The sequence below is a fragment of the Pieris brassicae genome, chromosome 1, assembly GCF_905147105.1.
Source record: "Pieris brassicae chromosome 1, ilPieBrab1.1, whole genome shotgun sequence".
NCBI lineage: Eukaryota > Metazoa > Arthropoda > Insecta > Lepidoptera > Pieridae > Pieris > Pieris brassicae.
The window spans coordinates 13,622,560-13,641,987 of NC_059665.1; the positions used below are offsets into that span (position 1 = coordinate 13,622,560).

Here is a 19,428-nt window from a genome sequence, read left to right on the forward strand (position 1 = left end):
CTCGCCATGAGAGACTTAGCACTAATAAAGATTACAGAGAAGTAAATAATCAGGCACAGAACCATCATCAATGCAATATATTTAATAAATTATAAATTGTATTAATACTTGAGTTTTTCGAGTTCATGTGTACTTTTTTTACGCATTAGGAAAAAATGACAAGTCTAAAAACAAAAATTAAATCACCAAAACCTTTAAAAGTAAATGTAAACACCTAGGCTTTAACCATTCTATTGCGACTTAAATATATGGATAAATACGACACCTTATTTACACTCATATGCTTGGTATATCATAATATGATATTTCAGATTTCAACTACATATTAAATTTGATATACTGATCGAAACAAAAAGATAATTGTAAGAGATTGTAATAATTACGTAATCTAAAATTGTTGTTAATTTTCAATACGTTTATATGCTTCATTTTTAATTAACCAAAGTAGTAGGATGCCAGAAGCAATGGAAAGAAGCGTACTAAAAATAAGGGGAAATACTTCATGAATTTTTCGTTAAAAGTAACATGAAAAATAACAAGATAAAGAGATAAAAGCTCGTGGTTTTAAGAAAACTACAGGAAAGGACCAAGGGGAGGAAGGGGAAGGTTATTTTGGCAGGATGAGGTCAAAAGAGTTTATATTTTATTTTCTTTACACGCATTATGTTAACGCTATAAAAAAAGTACCAACATATTTTAAGGCTAGAATATTTTTCTATAAATATATTTTACGTTTTAACATAACAATGTTATGATTAACATATATTAAGAACAGAAAATTTGAATTTAATTGTTTCTTTAGTTCTTATGATCTGATATTACAAATTCTTTCACTTGTATAAAGCCATATTATCAGCGATAATATAAACTATATATAACATGATAGGAGCCAAGCGTAAAAACAAGCTGAAACGCTAAAAACATCTTAAAAAAAGCTTACACTGTTAAGCTCTGTAAAGATGGCTTTAATAATGAAAAAATCGTGTAAGTCGTAATCGTTCTTCATGTATAGTTTTAAAAAAATAATTTTCACATAATCTTTATCCTATATACCCCTATTTATATGTTTTCCTATGATGTTTTTTTTTATTCTAAATGAATTTATTTTATTAGCGAAAATTTTTTTAAATAAACATGACATTTATCCTTTTCGAAAAAAAATATTCTTTTACTTTTAATTTCAAGTAAAATCACCCTTGACAATATTTCATTTGAATTAATGTATTAGGAGATCGATCGTTTTAAATTAGCTTCGCGGTAAAATCATGGACAGATACCACACATTAATATACAAATTACGTCCTGGGTGTTAAATGTACACAAATAATCAAATTTTGAACAAGAAATATTGTTAGGGGACCATTATTATTGTAAAATAATCTTAACTTGTTACCATAGACAAATTATTGTTAAACTTAAAGTATTGTGTCAACTGTCATTTGTCAGAACTAATTTCAAGATCTTCCTTTTTGTCTACGGACACGTCGTGAGCACGTTGTTTTGTGAGTGGAAATAAAGTGCACATTATAAAAATGTCGGCGCATTTAAATTGGATGATCATCCGTAACAACAACGCTTTCCTCGTCAAAAAGCGTAACATTAAAAAGCCCTTCAGTAAGGAACCTAACAATGTGACTAACCTAAATGCCTTCAAGTACAATGGCTTGATTCACAAAAAGGCGGTCGGCGTGGTTGAAAATGAAAACCCCAGCAGGAAAGGTTTCACAGTAGTCTACAAGAAGGCTAAAGCGACAAATAAGCCGGTAAAGAACCTGGTGAGACGTAACTTCAAGGCAGGTGCCAGAAGATCTCTCTTCAAGTTGAAGAGATTGCTCAAAGCTAACAACTACCGCAGAGACTTGACAAAAGCCACCTTACGTCGTGCTTCAGCAATTCTGCGTTCACAACGGCCAATTAAGGCGAAGAAACCCAAAGCTGCCGCTGCAAAAGCAGAATAAGTTTTGTATTTAAGTAAAATAAAAAAATATTAAAAATAAAGATTTGTATATCTTTAAACTAACCTTTTGATCAGTAATTTTGATTTTGCTTTACATTTATGAAGTAGAAAACTCATGATATATGATTATAACATCTTATTGATAGATAATATGCAGTTACACTATGCTTGTGACAACTATACATACCATAACTGTTTTCTAATTTATTTAAGTTTAATATTTAGTCTTTTCAATAACTACCAACTTCTTACCCACCATTCAAACTGGACTTTCTTTAAATTTTTTTTGTAAAAAAAATGAGAAGATTTTCTTGAACGTTATCCTTTTACATGTAAAATGACTAGTAATCTTATTTTTTGAGACAATTAAGTGATACAAATTTTTCTACTTAAATCGCTGAAATTAGATATTGGATAAAAATAAATACAATTTTTTAATTGAAACTTATACATGATTTATAACAGAATTCATCAGACAGACATAAAAAAAGTACAGTTTATGTCGAAGCAGTATTTAAACACAATTTATACAATTAATTTGATAAGTTATATGCAGTGAACATAAGAAACAAAAGGAGGCTATAATTGGGTTGATCAACAGCTGTATTCATCAGGCCCCAGTTATAACATCTTGTTCTAAATTGTGGTTCAAATCCATGATTTGAAATCTCAACGACAATAAATTCTTACTAAAACTTAAATATTTTAGCTACCACATACAATACTAAGATGACTATAGTGTCAATAAGAAAACTTTAAATCTTTTCTCATAATTACATTGACATCTAAGATAAATATGGAATGTTTGGAAATATAAAAGATTTTATTTATGCATGCAAGTCGTGAAGAAATTGCCAATTTGCACTTATAATCTTATGATACACTGATTATTTTATTCATCATATTCAAAGTTTTCCTATTTTTGGTTTACAGATGATTTAAAAGATTCAGGTACAAAATACACAGTGGATATGAAAATAAAAGGCACAAACATTTATCCTACTTAAAGGCACAATACACAAATACTTTGTAGGTCACAAATCACAATAAACACATCTATTACACAGACACATACTAAGCTCTCTCAATGTTTATTATAGTCATGGCTGGTAAAGAATATAGGTCCAAATCAGTTGTATATATGAAACAAAACTTTTAAGGTTCAAGCTTCACGAAGGGTCACTAGGCATAACTCATACTAGGGAATTGCTCCCTGAAAGCGTGAAATTTCACTGTTTCAATATTATATATATGAATGTATTGGACAGTTGAGATCTAACAACCAATGGTGATGAAAATTACAAATTTAATAATAATCTGCCCATTGATCGGGAAATGAAGCCATGAATTTCTAAATCAATGTCATGTGTAACATATGAAACCTAGTAAAATACGAAAAAATTAAAATTTTAATCATCAATAATGAAAGTTACTTACAAATGCTTGAACAACATAACAAACATTGAAAGGCTGTTATAAGCATACACATATCCTAATATGCACAAATATATAGTAGTTGATAAAAAAATGATAACCAACAAAGCTGTATTGAAGAATTTCCAGATAGGTTTATTTTCTATGGAGCCTAATTATTAAGTTTTTTGGTAATTTTATTTCTGATGGTCTATTTGAACTGGGGTTGAAAGTTTAAGATTACTCCGAACACAAATAAAATTACGATTCAATCAATTACCAGTATTCTCTAATCTCTTGAACATGTTTAAAACAAATGCGTTACTTCATATTAAAATTTGTGAAAGCTCTCTGTTTTACAAAAGATCTATAAATTCGAGATTAAAACACGTGCACTTTATATAAAATATTAATCTAGAAGCTCGTTTCATGCTTTAATCGTTATTTTAATTATATTACACATGATTTAAAAATGTATTTCATATTATTAGTTTATTTAAATTAAAGTATGTATGTAAGACAAGTTCAATATTTAAAATACATTATGCTAGTAACTATATTGTGATTTTCAAATTATGTGTGATTGTAATGTGTAATTTTAGGCTAAAAGAACCACGACAAAAGTGGTGATAAAACTTAAACTTACTTATTGCTAATACTGTAATGGTAAAAATAAGTTATATCCTTATTGATGGTTCAGTGCCTTCGACTAAATTAGGTACTATAGTTTACATTATTTCAATACATTTAGAAAGCGTTCAAGTATTATTTAACTAATTCTGGTAGGGAGGGAGTTACTTTTGTAAAACAATACGATCCGGGGCGGGAATTGAATTATGCGTTATTGTTAATATTATTTTCGACTCTCCGGTTTCCAGACTACATAATGGAAACTTTTATGTTTAAAGAGTCACTGGATGGTCACAAAAACTTTTCACTATTGGAGACAGAAAAACGTCGGCGCGTTACAAGAAAATTGTGTGACGTACCTAATACTTGAACGATCTCTTAGGTATACCTACTGAAATTGATTTAAGAATTAAAAAACCTTACTCAACAGCAATAAATAATAATAAATTGTACTCAAATTTTGTATGTATGTTAAACACAATAATTACGTATATCAATCGAACATAAAACCGTCTCTTTTCATCACAACTTAGAGATAAATGATTATTTTAGTTAAAACAGCTTTTCAGACGGTATCCGTTATACATAAAAAAGCATTTTTAATAAGTCTAGATAGACCACTCATAGATTTTTATCCTACTTTTAAACTTAAAACAAATGGCAATAAAAATCAATAGTAAATTAGAATCATAAGTGGCATTTGCTTACATTCAAAAATTGTTTTAAATACAAATACTTTTGACAATGGCTTTAAGGACTAGGCGGGCCATGTTTTTACGAAATTGTATAGCTACAAGAGTGTGGCTGGTAGCATCAGCCAGTATTTACGGCTAGACTATGCGATACTCGGCAATATTTTTAGTACGGCCGGGATATATTGCCTATTATTGGGATATATTTGCAATCGAAAATACGGCAATAATGCTCAGCCATATTATTTCTGTCTCGCTTTACGGCCTAAGTGCGTCTCTTTTTAATGCTACGTGAAGTTTGCCACCATTCGTTCGAGTAGCGTTTGTGTTAGTTTTTGTTTATTTTGGTTATAAGTACTAGCCAAGCCATGTATGTAGACCGTGTAATGACAAAATGAGCCACATACTGTTGCCATGTGCTGCATTAAAATGTTTTTTTTATATTTTCGGTATATGGTTGGAAATGATGTAGCCACATATTTAATTAAAAGTGTAGCCTATGTAGAGAGGCCCCTTTACTCAAATATTCTGCTTGCTCTGTAGATTTGCAAACTTTATGGTTACAATATACTATAAATATTACAAAAACCGGTGGAAAATTTGTGCGTACTTAAGTTAAATAATAGCCTAAATCACATTGACTAGCTCAGTTAAATTGTACATACTTCATTTAAATGCAACATTCCTATCTTAATTGTTTAGGATAAATTTACATTAATTGTGATTATTTAATTTTCAACTTTAAAACAGCTAAATTCGCTATTAATATTAAATTTGGTAAATCAAATATACCAGCAATGGGGTAAGTTTACGTAAGCAACTAATATAAATTTACTTCCTTAATAAAAAACTAAATCAGTCCGTTTACCGTTTTTACTTATACACTCTGTCTCTTTATCATAGAATGAACCCATGATGGTGAGACACTTGTGTATTTTAGTTAAAATTTGTATTAGATTGATTTAGTTTAGTATGAATAAAATATATACCTACCTATAAAATATATATATACCCCTAACATAACCCTGTGTTATCGAAGTAAAGTATATTATAATCTGGAAATTGATAAAAACTTTTTATGAAATCTAAACCAATTTATCCAAATTCACTTGTTGATAAATTGTAAATGCAGTTTTATTGACTACAATGAATAATTGTGATATCTATCTAACAAAATTCCATGAAAATTGGTCACATTTTTATTCATTATAAAATCTTAAGATTTTTTCAATTCCTCAAGTCTACTAAACTATTAAGATGAAATCTTTCTAAAACATGGTTTTAATTTCATAATTGATTCGTTGGATTAAATAAATAACTATAATCAAAAGCACCAATAAATGGAGTGTGCGTAAAGTTAAGTAAATGCTAAATCATGATTGTGATCAAATTTGTTAATTATAAATAATTTACAATACAGTACATTATTAACAGTCACAAAGGAATGTATAAATAGTAAATTCCAAGATAATATCTTGATGGGAGAACTATCCAAGCTGTGTTTAAAATAGGACACCGCTTTTAATTGGGACATTTTCCAATATATATAATTCTATAGTAGTGATATTGTGACTAGAGTTATGTAATAATTAAAAATTCTTATGTTATTTCCGTGCTGCAAAAGGTGTTATAAAATGTCCCAATCAAATTATTCCAACAATTAATCAACTTAAATATTATTCAAATTGACTGTCAAGTAGTGTTCCAAAAAGAACTTGTAAATAAAAAAGCAATTATTTCTAAATCCCTACTCTCGGGTTTGTATTGAGTGGGTTACATTAACAAATTCATCTATATTGAAACACTTATTCAACAGTCACATGAGGAAAATATTTACCCTTAAAAATGAAAATCTCAGGTTATAAATTATTCACAGGCCAGTTTACTATCAAAGGAACTTAAGGCGATACCAAAAGCCTGTAAAGCACACAGCGGGTATCTGAAGTCCATAGTAAACACATCCTCGGATATTCTACCAAACTGCATCACAACATAATCTGGTTCCGAGTCATGTACAATCTGAAAATTCTTTACACTTGCCTGTGTGACCCTTCCGTGAAAATTAAGCACATATGACTGTGTTTCATCATTCCAAACTGGTGTTTTATTGTGTAGAACCACAATATCATCAAAGTTCTTGCTTCTAGAACGTTCTAGGAGTGTCTCTGAGTCATCCTGTGGGGCGATCGTAACCCGCTGCCTGTCTGGGGTCATTCCTGGTAATATTACAGTCATTTTGCGCGGTCCTTTGAAGCCCAAGACGTTTGTATCCTAGAATTAATAGGTAATAATAACTTTGATGCAATAACTTTAATAATATTCTAAGACCTATTTAAATCTATACTTGTAAAAAGAAACAAAATAAAATATACAATATAACACTTGGTCCTAAAAAAGTCCATATTGCCACAAATAATTATTTATTATAATTTTTGGATAAGAATATTAAAAACATAAATATGTGGAGGGTTGTATGTCTGTTATATTCTGTCGCAGTAAAGTAGTTAAATCAGAGAGTTAATTTAATCTCTAGACAGTTAATTAAAATCGATATTCAATCAAGTCGCTAAAGTTCCGTCAGACAAGTGAGTTAACGAAACGTTTAACAAGTTTCCTAAACGTTCCTAGGCAACAAGACTAACCTAACCATTTGTAAATGGTTAAAGCAAAACACGAAATTTCCAAACTTCAGTTCTTCACGATCACACCGAAATAACAATAACATATGAAATAATCATGGCGGAGTCTTGTTTAACCATCTTGTTTTTCATTGTTTATCAACACACTGGCTTCGGTCAGACAGATAGTTAAACGCTTTTGACGCTACTTTATATAAATCAAAATGACTTGATTGAATATCGACATTTAATTAACTATCTAGAGATTCAATTAACTCCCGAATTTAACTACTTTACTGGGACATATCTATATCGAAATTGTATTTAATGACAAATTATAACTAATTATATTTAAACATACTATATAGATTGTACACATATTTAACTTACATATACAACTGCAGCCAACTCATGACGTGGAGGATCCCTAGAGTTCTTCCTCCAAGCCTTGCCATCATCATACACAGTGAATGCTGTACCAAGTAAATTGGACCTTAATTTGCCAGCATAACTATCGGCTTGACGTGTTAACTCTGTGGGATCTGTAGATATCAGGTAATTGGATGTTGTTGACTTCTTACGTTTCCGACCTAAAAAAATTACAAGTTTTAGATTCTGTAAATTTTTTGCACAGTAATTATAACACTAACTTGCTGACATATGATATATATGGAGTAAGTTATCTACATTCTATAAGATTTGCAACTAATGTTAGTTTTTTCGACTATGTATTTGCGTGTTGTTCCCATGTGAATGTAAGTGCATTATCCTATTTCACCATGCCTAGTGCTGATAGAGGACAAATTATTGTTTTTTTTTATTATTTTACTATTAATTAAAGATGTGAAACATGGAGTAATTGATGCTACTCCTTACAAACATTTTGTAAAAAGAAAACTTGGCAATTAAAGAGTGGCGGAGAGTTTATTGCCAGCTCTTCTCATCAACGTCTTTTTGATCGCATACTGGTTGTAACTTCTGTTGATCTAGGCGACAACTATTGTGCGAAATTTTCAGGCCTATGTGCAAGATATGAATAAAGTAAACTGAAATAATATTAAATGCATCATGCAAATTTTCAAAAAATATTTAATGTGCCTTGTCCATTTCATTCGTAATTAACTTATCGTCCCTTATTCCGTCCCAAAAGATTAAGCAATTAAAAGACTGCTATAATAAGGTTTAATATCCTTTTTATTAGCTCAATTATATCAAAGCAATATATTTCTAGAATTATTTTTACAACTATGTCACTACGTCAAACAATGGAACTATAACAATATGTATAAACAATAGATCCAAGCTCTTGCTCTACATAAAATATTTATAAATGATTAAATAACAAACCTGCTAATAAAAATACTTTCTTGCCATAGTCCTTTTCTAAATGCAGGAAATAAGTAGGATATAAGCCTCTATCCATGCCCTTCCTGTCCCTTGCTATTCTACACTTGTACAATGTTCCATGCTTAGCTGGAGTTATAACAAAAGTCTCAACAGCACCCTCTACAGAGCCTTCTATTTCTGCATTCTGTAAAAACGTTAATTTTTAATGAATAATTAATAAATTGTTAACATTACAACCCAAGGACTACTTCACATAGAAATTATGTGTATATTTATCTACCATGATCAAATACATGGTTACTATAAGTTTAGTAAGTCATCTAAGAAATCTACTCATTATTGTATTTAGTACTAGTAGTAATCTGTTTAAGTGATACCTTGTAATGTTATAAAAATATCTGTTAAAATTACTACTTACTAAATAATTAATTCTTTACACCTTTATTAAAACAGAATACTAACTTCACTTGGTGAACCATCTCGTTGGGGCCGCGGCAGCATAGGTGCAACAGCCACATCAGCACACAGATCATCTGCACTAGCATCCCGTCCAACACTACAAACTGGCACACTTTCTCCCTCTTCACCACTTCCATCTCCTGTGTCATCACCCACTGTTAAGACTTCAATTTGATTGCCCAGTTCTGAAACAGTGTGGAAATAACTCTTAAAAGAATCAAAATGATGACTCACATCATTATCAAGTAAATAGCTCTGCTGTCTATAGATAACATTTTATTTAACTAACTCAAAGTTTGCTGTGGAGTTTATCTGTATAATTAGGTGCAAATTCTATTCTACTATTTCAATTTTTTTGTCAAATATATGTAATATTAAATTTATAATTTCATGTACTTGATTTTTAACTGAACTTGATTGTGTGAGATGTGTTGTAAAATAAATGCCAGACACATGATAAAGTACTAGCTGAATTATTAATTTCCATGTGTATGCAAGTTCAAATTACCCTGCTTTAGAAATATTATGGATATAATATATAGCCGTTTTAAAATTCCAAACATTTCCATATTTATTAAGGTTTATATTTCGTGAGCAGCTATGTATAATTAGCTAGACCACATTTTAAATATTGTATTAGTAAAAAGCTATTCGTAAAAAAAAGCATTTGTCATTTGCTTAAACAAAAACTATAACACTCTTAAAAAGACATGGAATGTGAAATACAAGTACCACTAATGCTCTTTAATTTTTCACTCCGATAGAAGACAACATACATATGAAGACTAAACATAATAAGCATAATTTTTATAACAATTTAAATTTTAATTGCTTATTCTATGTAACTGTAAGCATAAAGATCAGAATACACAAAACTTACCATCATAAGTGGAAATTCTATTTGTCTGAAGAGGTATAACTTGGTCAGGATTTACTGGTGACATAAGAAATTGCATCGGACCATCATAGCCTGTTATAGAAAAGAAATAAAACGCGTAACATAAAAATAAACAGCCAAACATGCAGAACTTAATTAACAGGAGCACTAAAAATAAATTTATCCTTCCATTACCGTGGAGTTCTCTAGAACGACTACCAGAGATAGGACGCTTTGCAGAACCAACTCTCAAGTCGTTAGCTTGAACCAATCCAAGACTTTGGCGCTTTTGCTTCATCCTCTGTTCCACACGTTGTCGCTTTAATAAGAAGAATACCGATTAATTAAAACAATATATGGTGGATTGATTTATATAAATTACATATTAACAAAGGCAATACAAATCATTACTTGATGTTCGAGTTGATCCCGAATATTAGTAGAAGCCATTTCACTTTTGATATATTTTACACGTTAAGGAGAAATACAATTTTATACAAGATTGGTAAACTTCCCTACGCCTCATTTATTACAATGATTTTATTTAGTTGTGATTTGTAATAAGTATTTTAAATGTTTTTTGTTTATAAATCATCTTGCCTACCGTTGCCAAGAATACGTTATGCCAAAATAATTGTCAGCTGTCAGTTTAGAATACTTGCCGTTAACCCACGAAAAACGTACAGTTAGTGACAATATTTTTTTTGGCCGAGTGCTGATCTGTATGATTCTATAATGTCAAATTAGAAATTGTTTTAAATACTGTCATATAAATAATTTCCTCAAAAAATGGCCCCGACCCGGAGTTTTCTTGGATTTTTAAATCCAAGAACGATAACCTCGGTTTTAAGTAGTAATTTATCCAAAACTTCTTGTCGTTTCCTGCACAAATGTAATAATTGTAACCATGTTTTAGGTGGGACCTTGGTATCACTACATAAAAATTTCAAATGTAAGTTTTACATGCTGACATTACATCACCGGCATTTAATTTGATTTTTGTTCATATTTAACGGCCATACAATATTTCAAGAAAAAGAATAACCTTATATTTCATTTCTAGTCGGTCGGAAAATTTATTTTGTAGGAACTTTTGTCATAACCTTTACTCTTTCCTTAGATAACGAAATACCGAAACATCGCTTAATAAACACTTCAAGCAGCTTAAGTGCTCGATCTGACTATTACAAAGTTCTTGGAGTTGCTAAAAATGCCTCTGCAAAGGATATCAAGAAAGCATATTATCAGCTTGCAAAAAAATATCACCCTGACGCAAACAAATCTGACCCAGAAGCTCCTAAAAAGTTTCAGGAAGTGTCAGAAGCCTATGAGGTAATTTTTTGTGACTAATTTACATTGAGCTAATCTAATATAATTATGTAATTGAAATTTCTTAACAATTATAGTTTTAAATATCTTTTATAGATTCTGTCTGATGAATCGAAGCGTAAACAATATGACACATATGGAACCACCTCAGATCAGATGGGTGGTATGGGGGCCCCCGGCGGTAATGATGGTTTCACTCATCAGTGGCAATATAAGTCTACAATAGACCCGGAGGAGCTGTTCCGAAAAATTTTTGGTGATGCTGGCTTTAAAAGTGAAGCTTTCAGTGACTTCGCTGAGAGTCAATTTGGATTTGGAGCAGCCCAAGAGGTAGCATATTAATCAATTACATATACTATTACTTAATATTTTATCATTATTATTTTCGGTTTATATAATAAAAATGTTTTTTATTTACTTTTTCAGGTAGTAGTTAATCTACGTTTTACTGAAGCAGCAAGGGGTGTGAATAAGGATATTAATGTGAATGTTGTGGACACATGCCCTAAATGTCAGGGAAGCAGATGTGAACTTGGTACAAAAGCTATCAAATGCACTTATTGTAATGGTACTGGAATGGAAACATTTTCAAGAGGTAACTTATTTTATTATGTATTAATGTGAGAGCCTCTTTTTTAACAGTAAAATTAATATATAAGGACAACAGCAACAATATTTTAAATTAGAAAAATAATTTTCACGTCTACAACACAATTTGTAACACTTACCATTACTAATATATTTGCAAGATCTACAACCCAAATAATCATAGCTTGGACAATATATAAAAACATAACTAAAATCATGTAAAGATATAGACTAATATTATTTTACTCATTTCATTGTTCACGTTTTTCCTTTTTAAAATACAGAAACAAGAATTATGAATTACTAATTTTTTTAGGTCCATTTGTTATGAGGTCTACTTGTCGACATTGTCATGGAACAAGAATGCTAATAAAGTATCCCTGTGTTGAATGTGAGGGCAAAGGCCAAAGTGTAAGTAGTTAAAAAAGTAAAATGGCTTATGAAATGGCAGCATGTTTTTCTACTCCTTAGACTTTATATGTTCGGAAAATATTTTTTTTTGTCTGGTTATATATATATATGTTTCTTTGTTTATATATTGGTTATCATTCAAACAGATTATTTAGTTTGTTTGTTTTAACTATGCACCTTGTCCTACGGAAGAGCTGTAATCTAGTCACTTACAACACAGAGGCTACCTAGTGGTGTGACTAGTATCAGATTAGTTCTATTGTTAAATATAGATATTATAATGTTTAAGTTTAAAATCCACGTCAATGATTGCTTTTAAAAATTTTGGTCATATATTTTGTATTTTAATTTTGATTATAGTAACCAATAGAAATATATTTCCAGGTACAAAGAAAAAAAATAACAGTGCCGGTACCGGCAGGTGTTGAAGATGGTCAAACAGTGCGTATGTCAGTTGGTAGCAATGAGATATTTGTTACATTTAAAGTGGACTCCTCTAGTTACTTCAAACGTGATGGGCCTGATGTTCACACAGACTGCACGGTATGATTTTATATATGTCTTTGTATATGTCATCATCAAATACTATTATATCTTTTGGTAAGAAGTTTTAATGGGTTTGACACTATTATCATTATCTTTATTTTTCATAGGCAAAGAAAAGTTGATTAACATAAAATATATTTTTAAATTAATAACAACCTTCAGCAATTAATATCATAGTAGCTGAGTGGTATAGACATTAAATTGTAGCTAAGGACCATTGCCATTCTGTTAACTTTTTTATTGTCAGCTGCGAAAAAAAAAAATTGCCTCATCAGCTATTGATGTCAAATTAAGACCTTTTTGCGTTGAGGGTTCAACAATACCAATGTTACTCTATGTTTGAAATTCTATTGTTTTATTGTAAGTTTTTAACAATTAAAAGACATGTCGTATATAATTAACATTAATTGTGCTTAACAGATTTCCGTGTCCCAAGCCTTATTGGGTGGCACCGTAAGAATACAAGGATTGTATGAGGACCATACATTACAGGTTTGAGGGTTTTTTTAAAATATAATGTGACATGATGTATACTATAATGTGTGAGCCCATATTGGGTATATATGTCAAAGCCTCAATGTACTAAAATTTTTTTTGCAAATTCTATATAGCCAGGACGTTAATGAATGGTGAAAATTACTGGTAGAAAAATATTCTATTCATATGCATAACAAATTATAATAAACTATCTGCCCCCGCGAACTTCGTTTCTCCTTAATGTGGTTTTAGTTAGCCTTAATACCGTGACACGAAAGAATAATTTCACTGTATTATCGTCACTATAATTTGAATTTGATTTACACTTCGGTCTAAGTAACACGTGGTTGGCTATGCTAACACCAAAAATTAAAAAAGTAGAAATAATTGAATTTCACGGTGTTTCGTTTACTACAAAATTAATTTAATTTATACTTTAGCCTCAATAATACGTGGTAATCATAATATTGAATTGTAGCTTATTTGACACGTTTGTCGGTTTACCATAGCAGTGCCATCTATTGATTACTTACTCTTAAAGTATCGACATCTGTTAGAATATTTTGGAGTTAGCAGTTAATTGTTACTGTCAATTAATTATAGACAAATAATTTGCAATAAAATAAAATTGCGACTATAATTAAAGATCTAAGCTATCCTATCTCTTAAGTTCGACCAGACTGCTCACGGTGTGCCAATTTAATTTAAAATCGGTTAAGTAGTTTAGGAGTCCATCGCGGACTAACATCGTGACAGGAGATTTATATATATTAAGATTATTCAGAAAACTGTTTTTTTTTCTCGTCACTATAAAAAGTATTTTATTTGTCATAATTTCAGGTTGTACCAGGAACGTCGTCCCACAGTACAATCCGTCTATCGCGCAAAGGCATGAAGCGAGTGAGTCAACATGGATATGGTGACCATTACGTTCATATTAAAATACAGGTAAATTATTTTTTTATTTTATTCAAGCTATAATATACATATGACCAGCATATATATTGTTTAAGGCGTCATGAACAATTATATTTTGGATGATACACATGATTATATTTTATGTGTCACACACAGATAACATTGGAATGTTTTTTTCACCTAAACTAAGTAAGACATTAATTTAATATTATCTATAGATAAAGACAATTTTATTAATAACTTAAAATGGTGTCTATGGCTTATTGTTCAATCCTTTAAGGTCAAATAAATTATAAAAATATTTTTCTATTCTAATTACCTTCAGAGGTCTATATCCCCATTATTAATAAATTCACATAGAAAACTTTACTTACACGTGCGCTGATCTCCATTCTTCTTTTCTCAATTTTGAGAAATTATATTTGTGTAAACTTCTGTTTGTTTTCGTTTCTTGATTTTAAGTTTATTCTACCAGGTACCAAAGACACTAAGTGGAAAACAGAAAGCGCTGATGTATGCGTATGCGGAACTAGAGGAAGACACTCCGGGTCAAATTCATGGCGTTTCTTTCGATAGAGATGGTAAGACTTGAAAAAAAATTTCTTCAAACAACTAGATTTTGGCGGATGTTAATATGCTGATAGTACTTCTAGCTAACACTACAGGTTTCAATTGCTATTATTAATCCAATTGGGTATTTCTTAATGGATTGTTTAATAAATAAAATGAATACTTAACATATTTACACGTATATTTAGTGTACGTAATGTACGCGTACGTAACCTACGTACATGCTTGACAGTTGAGCTTCTGTCGGCGAATTAAATATTAAAATATAATGTTTATGAAAATTCAACGAAAATTTAACCGAGAAGCTTACTTAAACAGCTATCAAACGACACTTTATTTTGCAGAAAGCACAAAAAGTAGCGATAGTAATCAGACGAAATCACAAAATATACATCCGCAGAACAGAGACTCTGAGGAGACGAAACGCGAATCAAAATGGACGTTTCTCGATAGTTTGGTGCAGGCCTACGAAAACAATCGCTCGGCTTTCCTATTAGGTGTATCTGTAAGCCTATTTGTTAGTTGGCTTATATTCTTTGACGCTCCCAAGTATAATATACAAGAAATACAGGATCACGTTGAGACTCGACCGTTGGATGTACCAATGGGTTACCAAAGAACGATTAAGAAACAGAAAGACCAGCAACCGGAGCTGTATGACGCGTAATTTAAAAACATTGTCTTAATAACGGTCTATATCGCCGATATAATTGGTTTCAGGTTAAAGAAATTATTTTGCGCCAGAGTATAAAGTACTGTATTAGACTATTATAAACTATTTAAAATATATTAGACACTAAATGAGAGTTAATCGTTTAATTATATAGACGACATAATTATAAGTAAACTGATAGTTGGGTTGAGAATGTAGACAATTGATTAGTTGACAGAAACTGTAAACCAATCACAGAAACGCGATACGAGCATTTGACCAATCAGGGTCAAACGAAGCGTACCGTCGTATCGTTTGCGTTCTCACTGTCAGTGTCCGAGGGATTTGGGTGAATATTTAACGCAAATATTCATGTGTGAATATTTTGACATAATTGAATCAAATTAAATTAGCTAGATATAGACATAGGGCAAGATCTATAGAGCGCACTTAGACTTTGCTCAAACTTGACTTACGAAAAAGTTTGTTTAGTGTACACTAAGTATAAACTATGATTTAGTATTTATAGATATTTTGCCAGTGCTGCCAGGTGACAGATACGATATCACATACAGGGTTTGAACACTTATGTAAATAATAAATACCATAATAATGTGTAATTATTTTATTTCATATATATCATAGGTATTTATGAATATCATTTCTTTGAATTCAAATCCTATTTTTCCCAAAGTCTATGGAACTCCAGTATAAGATGGCATGACTGTTAATTTTATATTACGACATAAATAAAAAGTCAAGTAAAAGATATGATGGTAAAATAAATTTTGAGCCATTATTTTTGTTAGGCTTATAGTCAAGTTTTTGGTAAGTTTCGATTTCGTGGACTTAAGATTAAGCTAAGCACTCAGAGAGATTCGCAGTTTGCTCTATAAATACCGACTGTGACTTAACTCGATAGTTAAGTCTGAGCAAAGTCTAAGTGCGCTCTATAGATGTTGCCCATAGAGATGACTATTAGAGTGAGACTGCAGTCTCTACTCTAAATAAAGGTATTAAAATTGTAGGCACTATAATCTTATAGTATGATGGTTGTAATTTATTTTAATGTAAATAATTCCATGAATATATAATGTTGATTTAATTGTTGTTTTATTTCCTTTTCCCATCATGCTATAATTTTATATTCTATATGTTTTAAATTCTAAAGCCTACTTATTGTCATAGGTAAGGAGGCATAGGCAGAGATGTGCTTGTAAGTTCCAAAGCTGGTTGATTAGAATTGGGTGTATTTGTAGTTACAATAATTTCAGCAAGTCCATTTATATATAACAAGTAGCATGATGGTTATGTATTTAAATAGATATGTCAATAACACTAATTGGTAACAATCTTGAGTATTTTTAACGTATTAAACGGTGGTATTAATTAGGTTGATCTTATTGAGGTTCAGACAATACAATAAAATATTAATTTCTGGACCTTTAGCGGTCTGAGTTTGAAAAAGTATTCGAAATGTAGCGTCTTCGTCAATTGTCATCTTAGCTATTTTATTCATACAAATATTATTCGTATTGAACGTTTTATACTTCATTGAACTTTTGGTAGAACCTTGGTAGGTTGTTAACAGGTTTTAGATTTGGCTAGTACGAGTAAAGTTCTGCACCTCATGATAGTATTGTATTACAATCGAGGCGATTCCAACATATAAATTCAAGACAGTATTCTTTAAACTTTAAACACTAATAAACCGAATTGTGTATTTCCATTTAGTAGTTGACTAAATGTTCACTATATATGTGGAAGGTGGAAAGACATAAAATTACTTTTTCAGTTTTTTTATGGACACGCAATGCCAGAGGGCTCGCGAACGAATTAACCGCCTTTTAAGAATTGTTACGCTCCGTGATTTACTGCTACAAACAAACTTTACCTAAAATATTGGTATCCAGCAAAAATGTATACATTTCTAGAAAATCTTTAATTTTATAACCGACGACATCGTTTAGAACTACATACCGGTTATATTGACCAAAATCACTGGTCCCGGCTGAATTCTATGTATTAGGTACTTTATGACATCGTCATCGGCTGTTACAACTATCGGTTTTTACGACCAAAGTCCCTTGGTCCCTTAGTCCCTTTTATGTCTTTATCACCGATTTTGACTGTATATAGGAAATTTTATTAAAATATTTCAAACAGTTTGCCATTTACTTACCCACAGGTAAAAAAATATCTATATCAGAGCCACACAACTTGGTGGATGCAGTTAAGGAGGCGCTCAAAGACAAGAAAAGCATAGAGGGAGCCACTGAGGACGACTTGAAAGAATCAAAGAGAAGCAAGGGTTAATTTTATAAAGAGCCACATTCGAATTTGTTTTTATTACTGAAAATACATTTTGGTTGATTATTTGATTGTAGCTATAATTAGCATTGTGTTGGTCTTGAAAATATTAAACATTTTTGTTTATTAAATTTAATATACATTTAGTAGGTATATAAAATGTTAAGGGTTTCAACAAGTCTGAATGTGGCATCCATAATTTAGCAATAAAATTAGCAAATCACATCTTTCATTTTCATTTGTGTTGACTTTCCTCTAATTCTGTGATATAATAGTTTTTATCTCGGGAATTTTGTTTATACCATTCTGTTCGGAATGCTTTGTAGTTTCTTCTTAAATATTCATTTTAGAATAAATTGGAAACAATTGAACGCTGTATATAGCAGTTGACTAGTTTGTAGGAAATCTAATAAAACTCTTAAAACTATATTTGTGTTTCTTTTAAAAATCTATCAAATTTATGCACGCTCTGAAATAAAATACAATATTTTTCAAATTTATTTAAATAGTACTGGGTACATAAAAGGTAGCCAGTATATACACCTTTTGGGGCTAAATATGAACCCTTTCAACACTCAAAAACTTTCAGCTCAACTATCTTGATATCGAGACGTTACAAGCAGTCTGTAATTGTTTGCGAGATCTGTGACGGTGTCGCTGCCGTATCGTCGAATCGTAGCCAATGTATAAGCGAGCAGACACATGGCGCCCTCTATGTATAAGCCGTATAACACTCTTGTCGAGCTTTCAACCTGAAGATTAAAAATGGTTTAAAATGAAACATATGTTTGAACTGATTAACTTATTTTGATGAAGTTATCTATAAAATAAAATTCTTGCAGTACGAGCAAGTTTTGTATTGACGGAATAAGTCTCATGATTTGTTTATTTAAAAATATACATGAATGAGATTTATCTAAATTAAAATATTGAACTAGTAAACGCCATAAGTTTATCAGACACAGTATAATTCTGAAGTATAGAAATACTAGGTTAAATTTGTGAATCAATGTGCTGAAAATACTAACAAATTGTATATATAGAATATTGTAAATAAAAATATTACCGATGCAGCCGTATTTCGCGACGCGTAGCCTGCCATTCGCGAACTAGTAAAATTAATTAAATGTATCTTGTTTTTATTTTTGGAAAAAAATGTGAGATTAAAAGTCCCTGGACACTATGGCAGGGGAGTAGAGTGTTATAAATTAATAGAAAATACTAACAAATTCCAAACCACCAGCGGTAGTAAACTCCAATGGAAACAAAAGCGAATCCATTATGTTTTTAGTTCTTATAACACCAAACGCTACGACTCCAAGAAGGTAATAGAAACATATGGCTACTGGCAAGCCGTGTCCTATAAAGCATTTTCCAAGGCAAAACTGAAAAAAAAAACCCATTAAGAAAACAAATTAAACGGTGTGTAATGTGTAAAAGCTTTGTTAAAGACAATATTAAAAAAAACCTATTACTAGAATTTCGATATTTGATAATATAATATAACAAAGAAACTGTGGAGGGTAATTCTGTTTAGCCTCTTGGTTAAGATCGAGAAGTTTTTATCCTTAGCGGTAGAAACAAATTTCTTAGTGTTGTAATCTCAGCGTTGTAGTCGTCGTATCGCTGAATAT

At 30.8% G+C, this 19,428-nt stretch overlaps 3 protein-coding genes across 5 annotated transcripts; 2 read left to right on the forward strand and 1 right to left on the reverse strand.

The window, feature by feature from the left end:
* Window positions 1–1,497: 1,497 nt before the first annotated feature.
* On the forward strand, window positions 1,498–1,998 carry LOC123708787 (60S ribosomal protein L28). The gene has a single exon (XM_045659679.1). The coding sequence runs from the start codon at window positions 1,533–1,535 to the stop codon at window positions 1,956–1,958; it is 426 nt and encodes a 141-aa protein (XP_045515635.1). The 5' UTR covers window positions 1,498–1,532; the 3' UTR covers window positions 1,959–1,998.
* Window positions 1,999–2,407: 409 nt separating this feature from the next.
* LOC123711332 (protein king tubby) lies at window positions 2,408–10,601 on the reverse strand. The gene is made up of 7 exons (XM_045663865.1): window positions 10,405–10,601; window positions 10,189–10,312; window positions 9,997–10,086; window positions 9,120–9,301; window positions 8,658–8,841; window positions 7,701–7,900; window positions 2,408–6,963 (listed from the first exon to the last, which is right to left on the reverse strand). Exons 1-7 carry the CDS (start codon window positions 10,441–10,443, stop codon window positions 6,559–6,561), a joined length of 1,224 nt encoding a protein of 407 aa, XP_045519821.1. The 5' UTR covers window positions 10,444–10,601; the 3' UTR covers window positions 2,408–6,558.
* Window positions 10,602–10,713: 112 nt separating this feature from the next.
* On the forward strand, window positions 10,714–18,221 carry LOC123709581 (protein tumorous imaginal discs, mitochondrial-like). Of its 3 annotated transcripts, XM_045661020.1 has the most exons (11): window positions 10,716–10,945; window positions 11,114–11,325; window positions 11,419–11,652; window positions 11,749–11,917; window positions 12,227–12,321; window positions 12,706–12,864; window positions 13,288–13,359; window positions 14,185–14,292; window positions 14,738–14,843; window positions 16,673–16,700; window positions 17,673–17,806. In XM_045661020.1, exons 1-10 carry the CDS (start codon window positions 10,783–10,785, stop codon window positions 16,684–16,686), a joined length of 1,332 nt encoding a protein of 443 aa, XP_045516976.1. In that variant the 5' UTR covers window positions 10,716–10,782; the 3' UTR covers window positions 16,687–16,700; window positions 17,673–17,806. The 3 variants fall into 3 exon arrangements, with proteins under 3 accessions (XP_045516960.1, XP_045516976.1, XP_045516968.1); XM_045661004.1 differs by lacking the exons at window positions 16,673–16,700; window positions 17,673–17,806 and adding an exon at window positions 15,177–16,579 and having other exon boundaries at window positions 10,714–10,945; XM_045661012.1 differs by lacking the exon at window positions 16,673–16,700 and having other exon boundaries at window positions 17,673–18,221.
* Window positions 18,222–19,428: the final 1,207 nt, after the last annotated feature.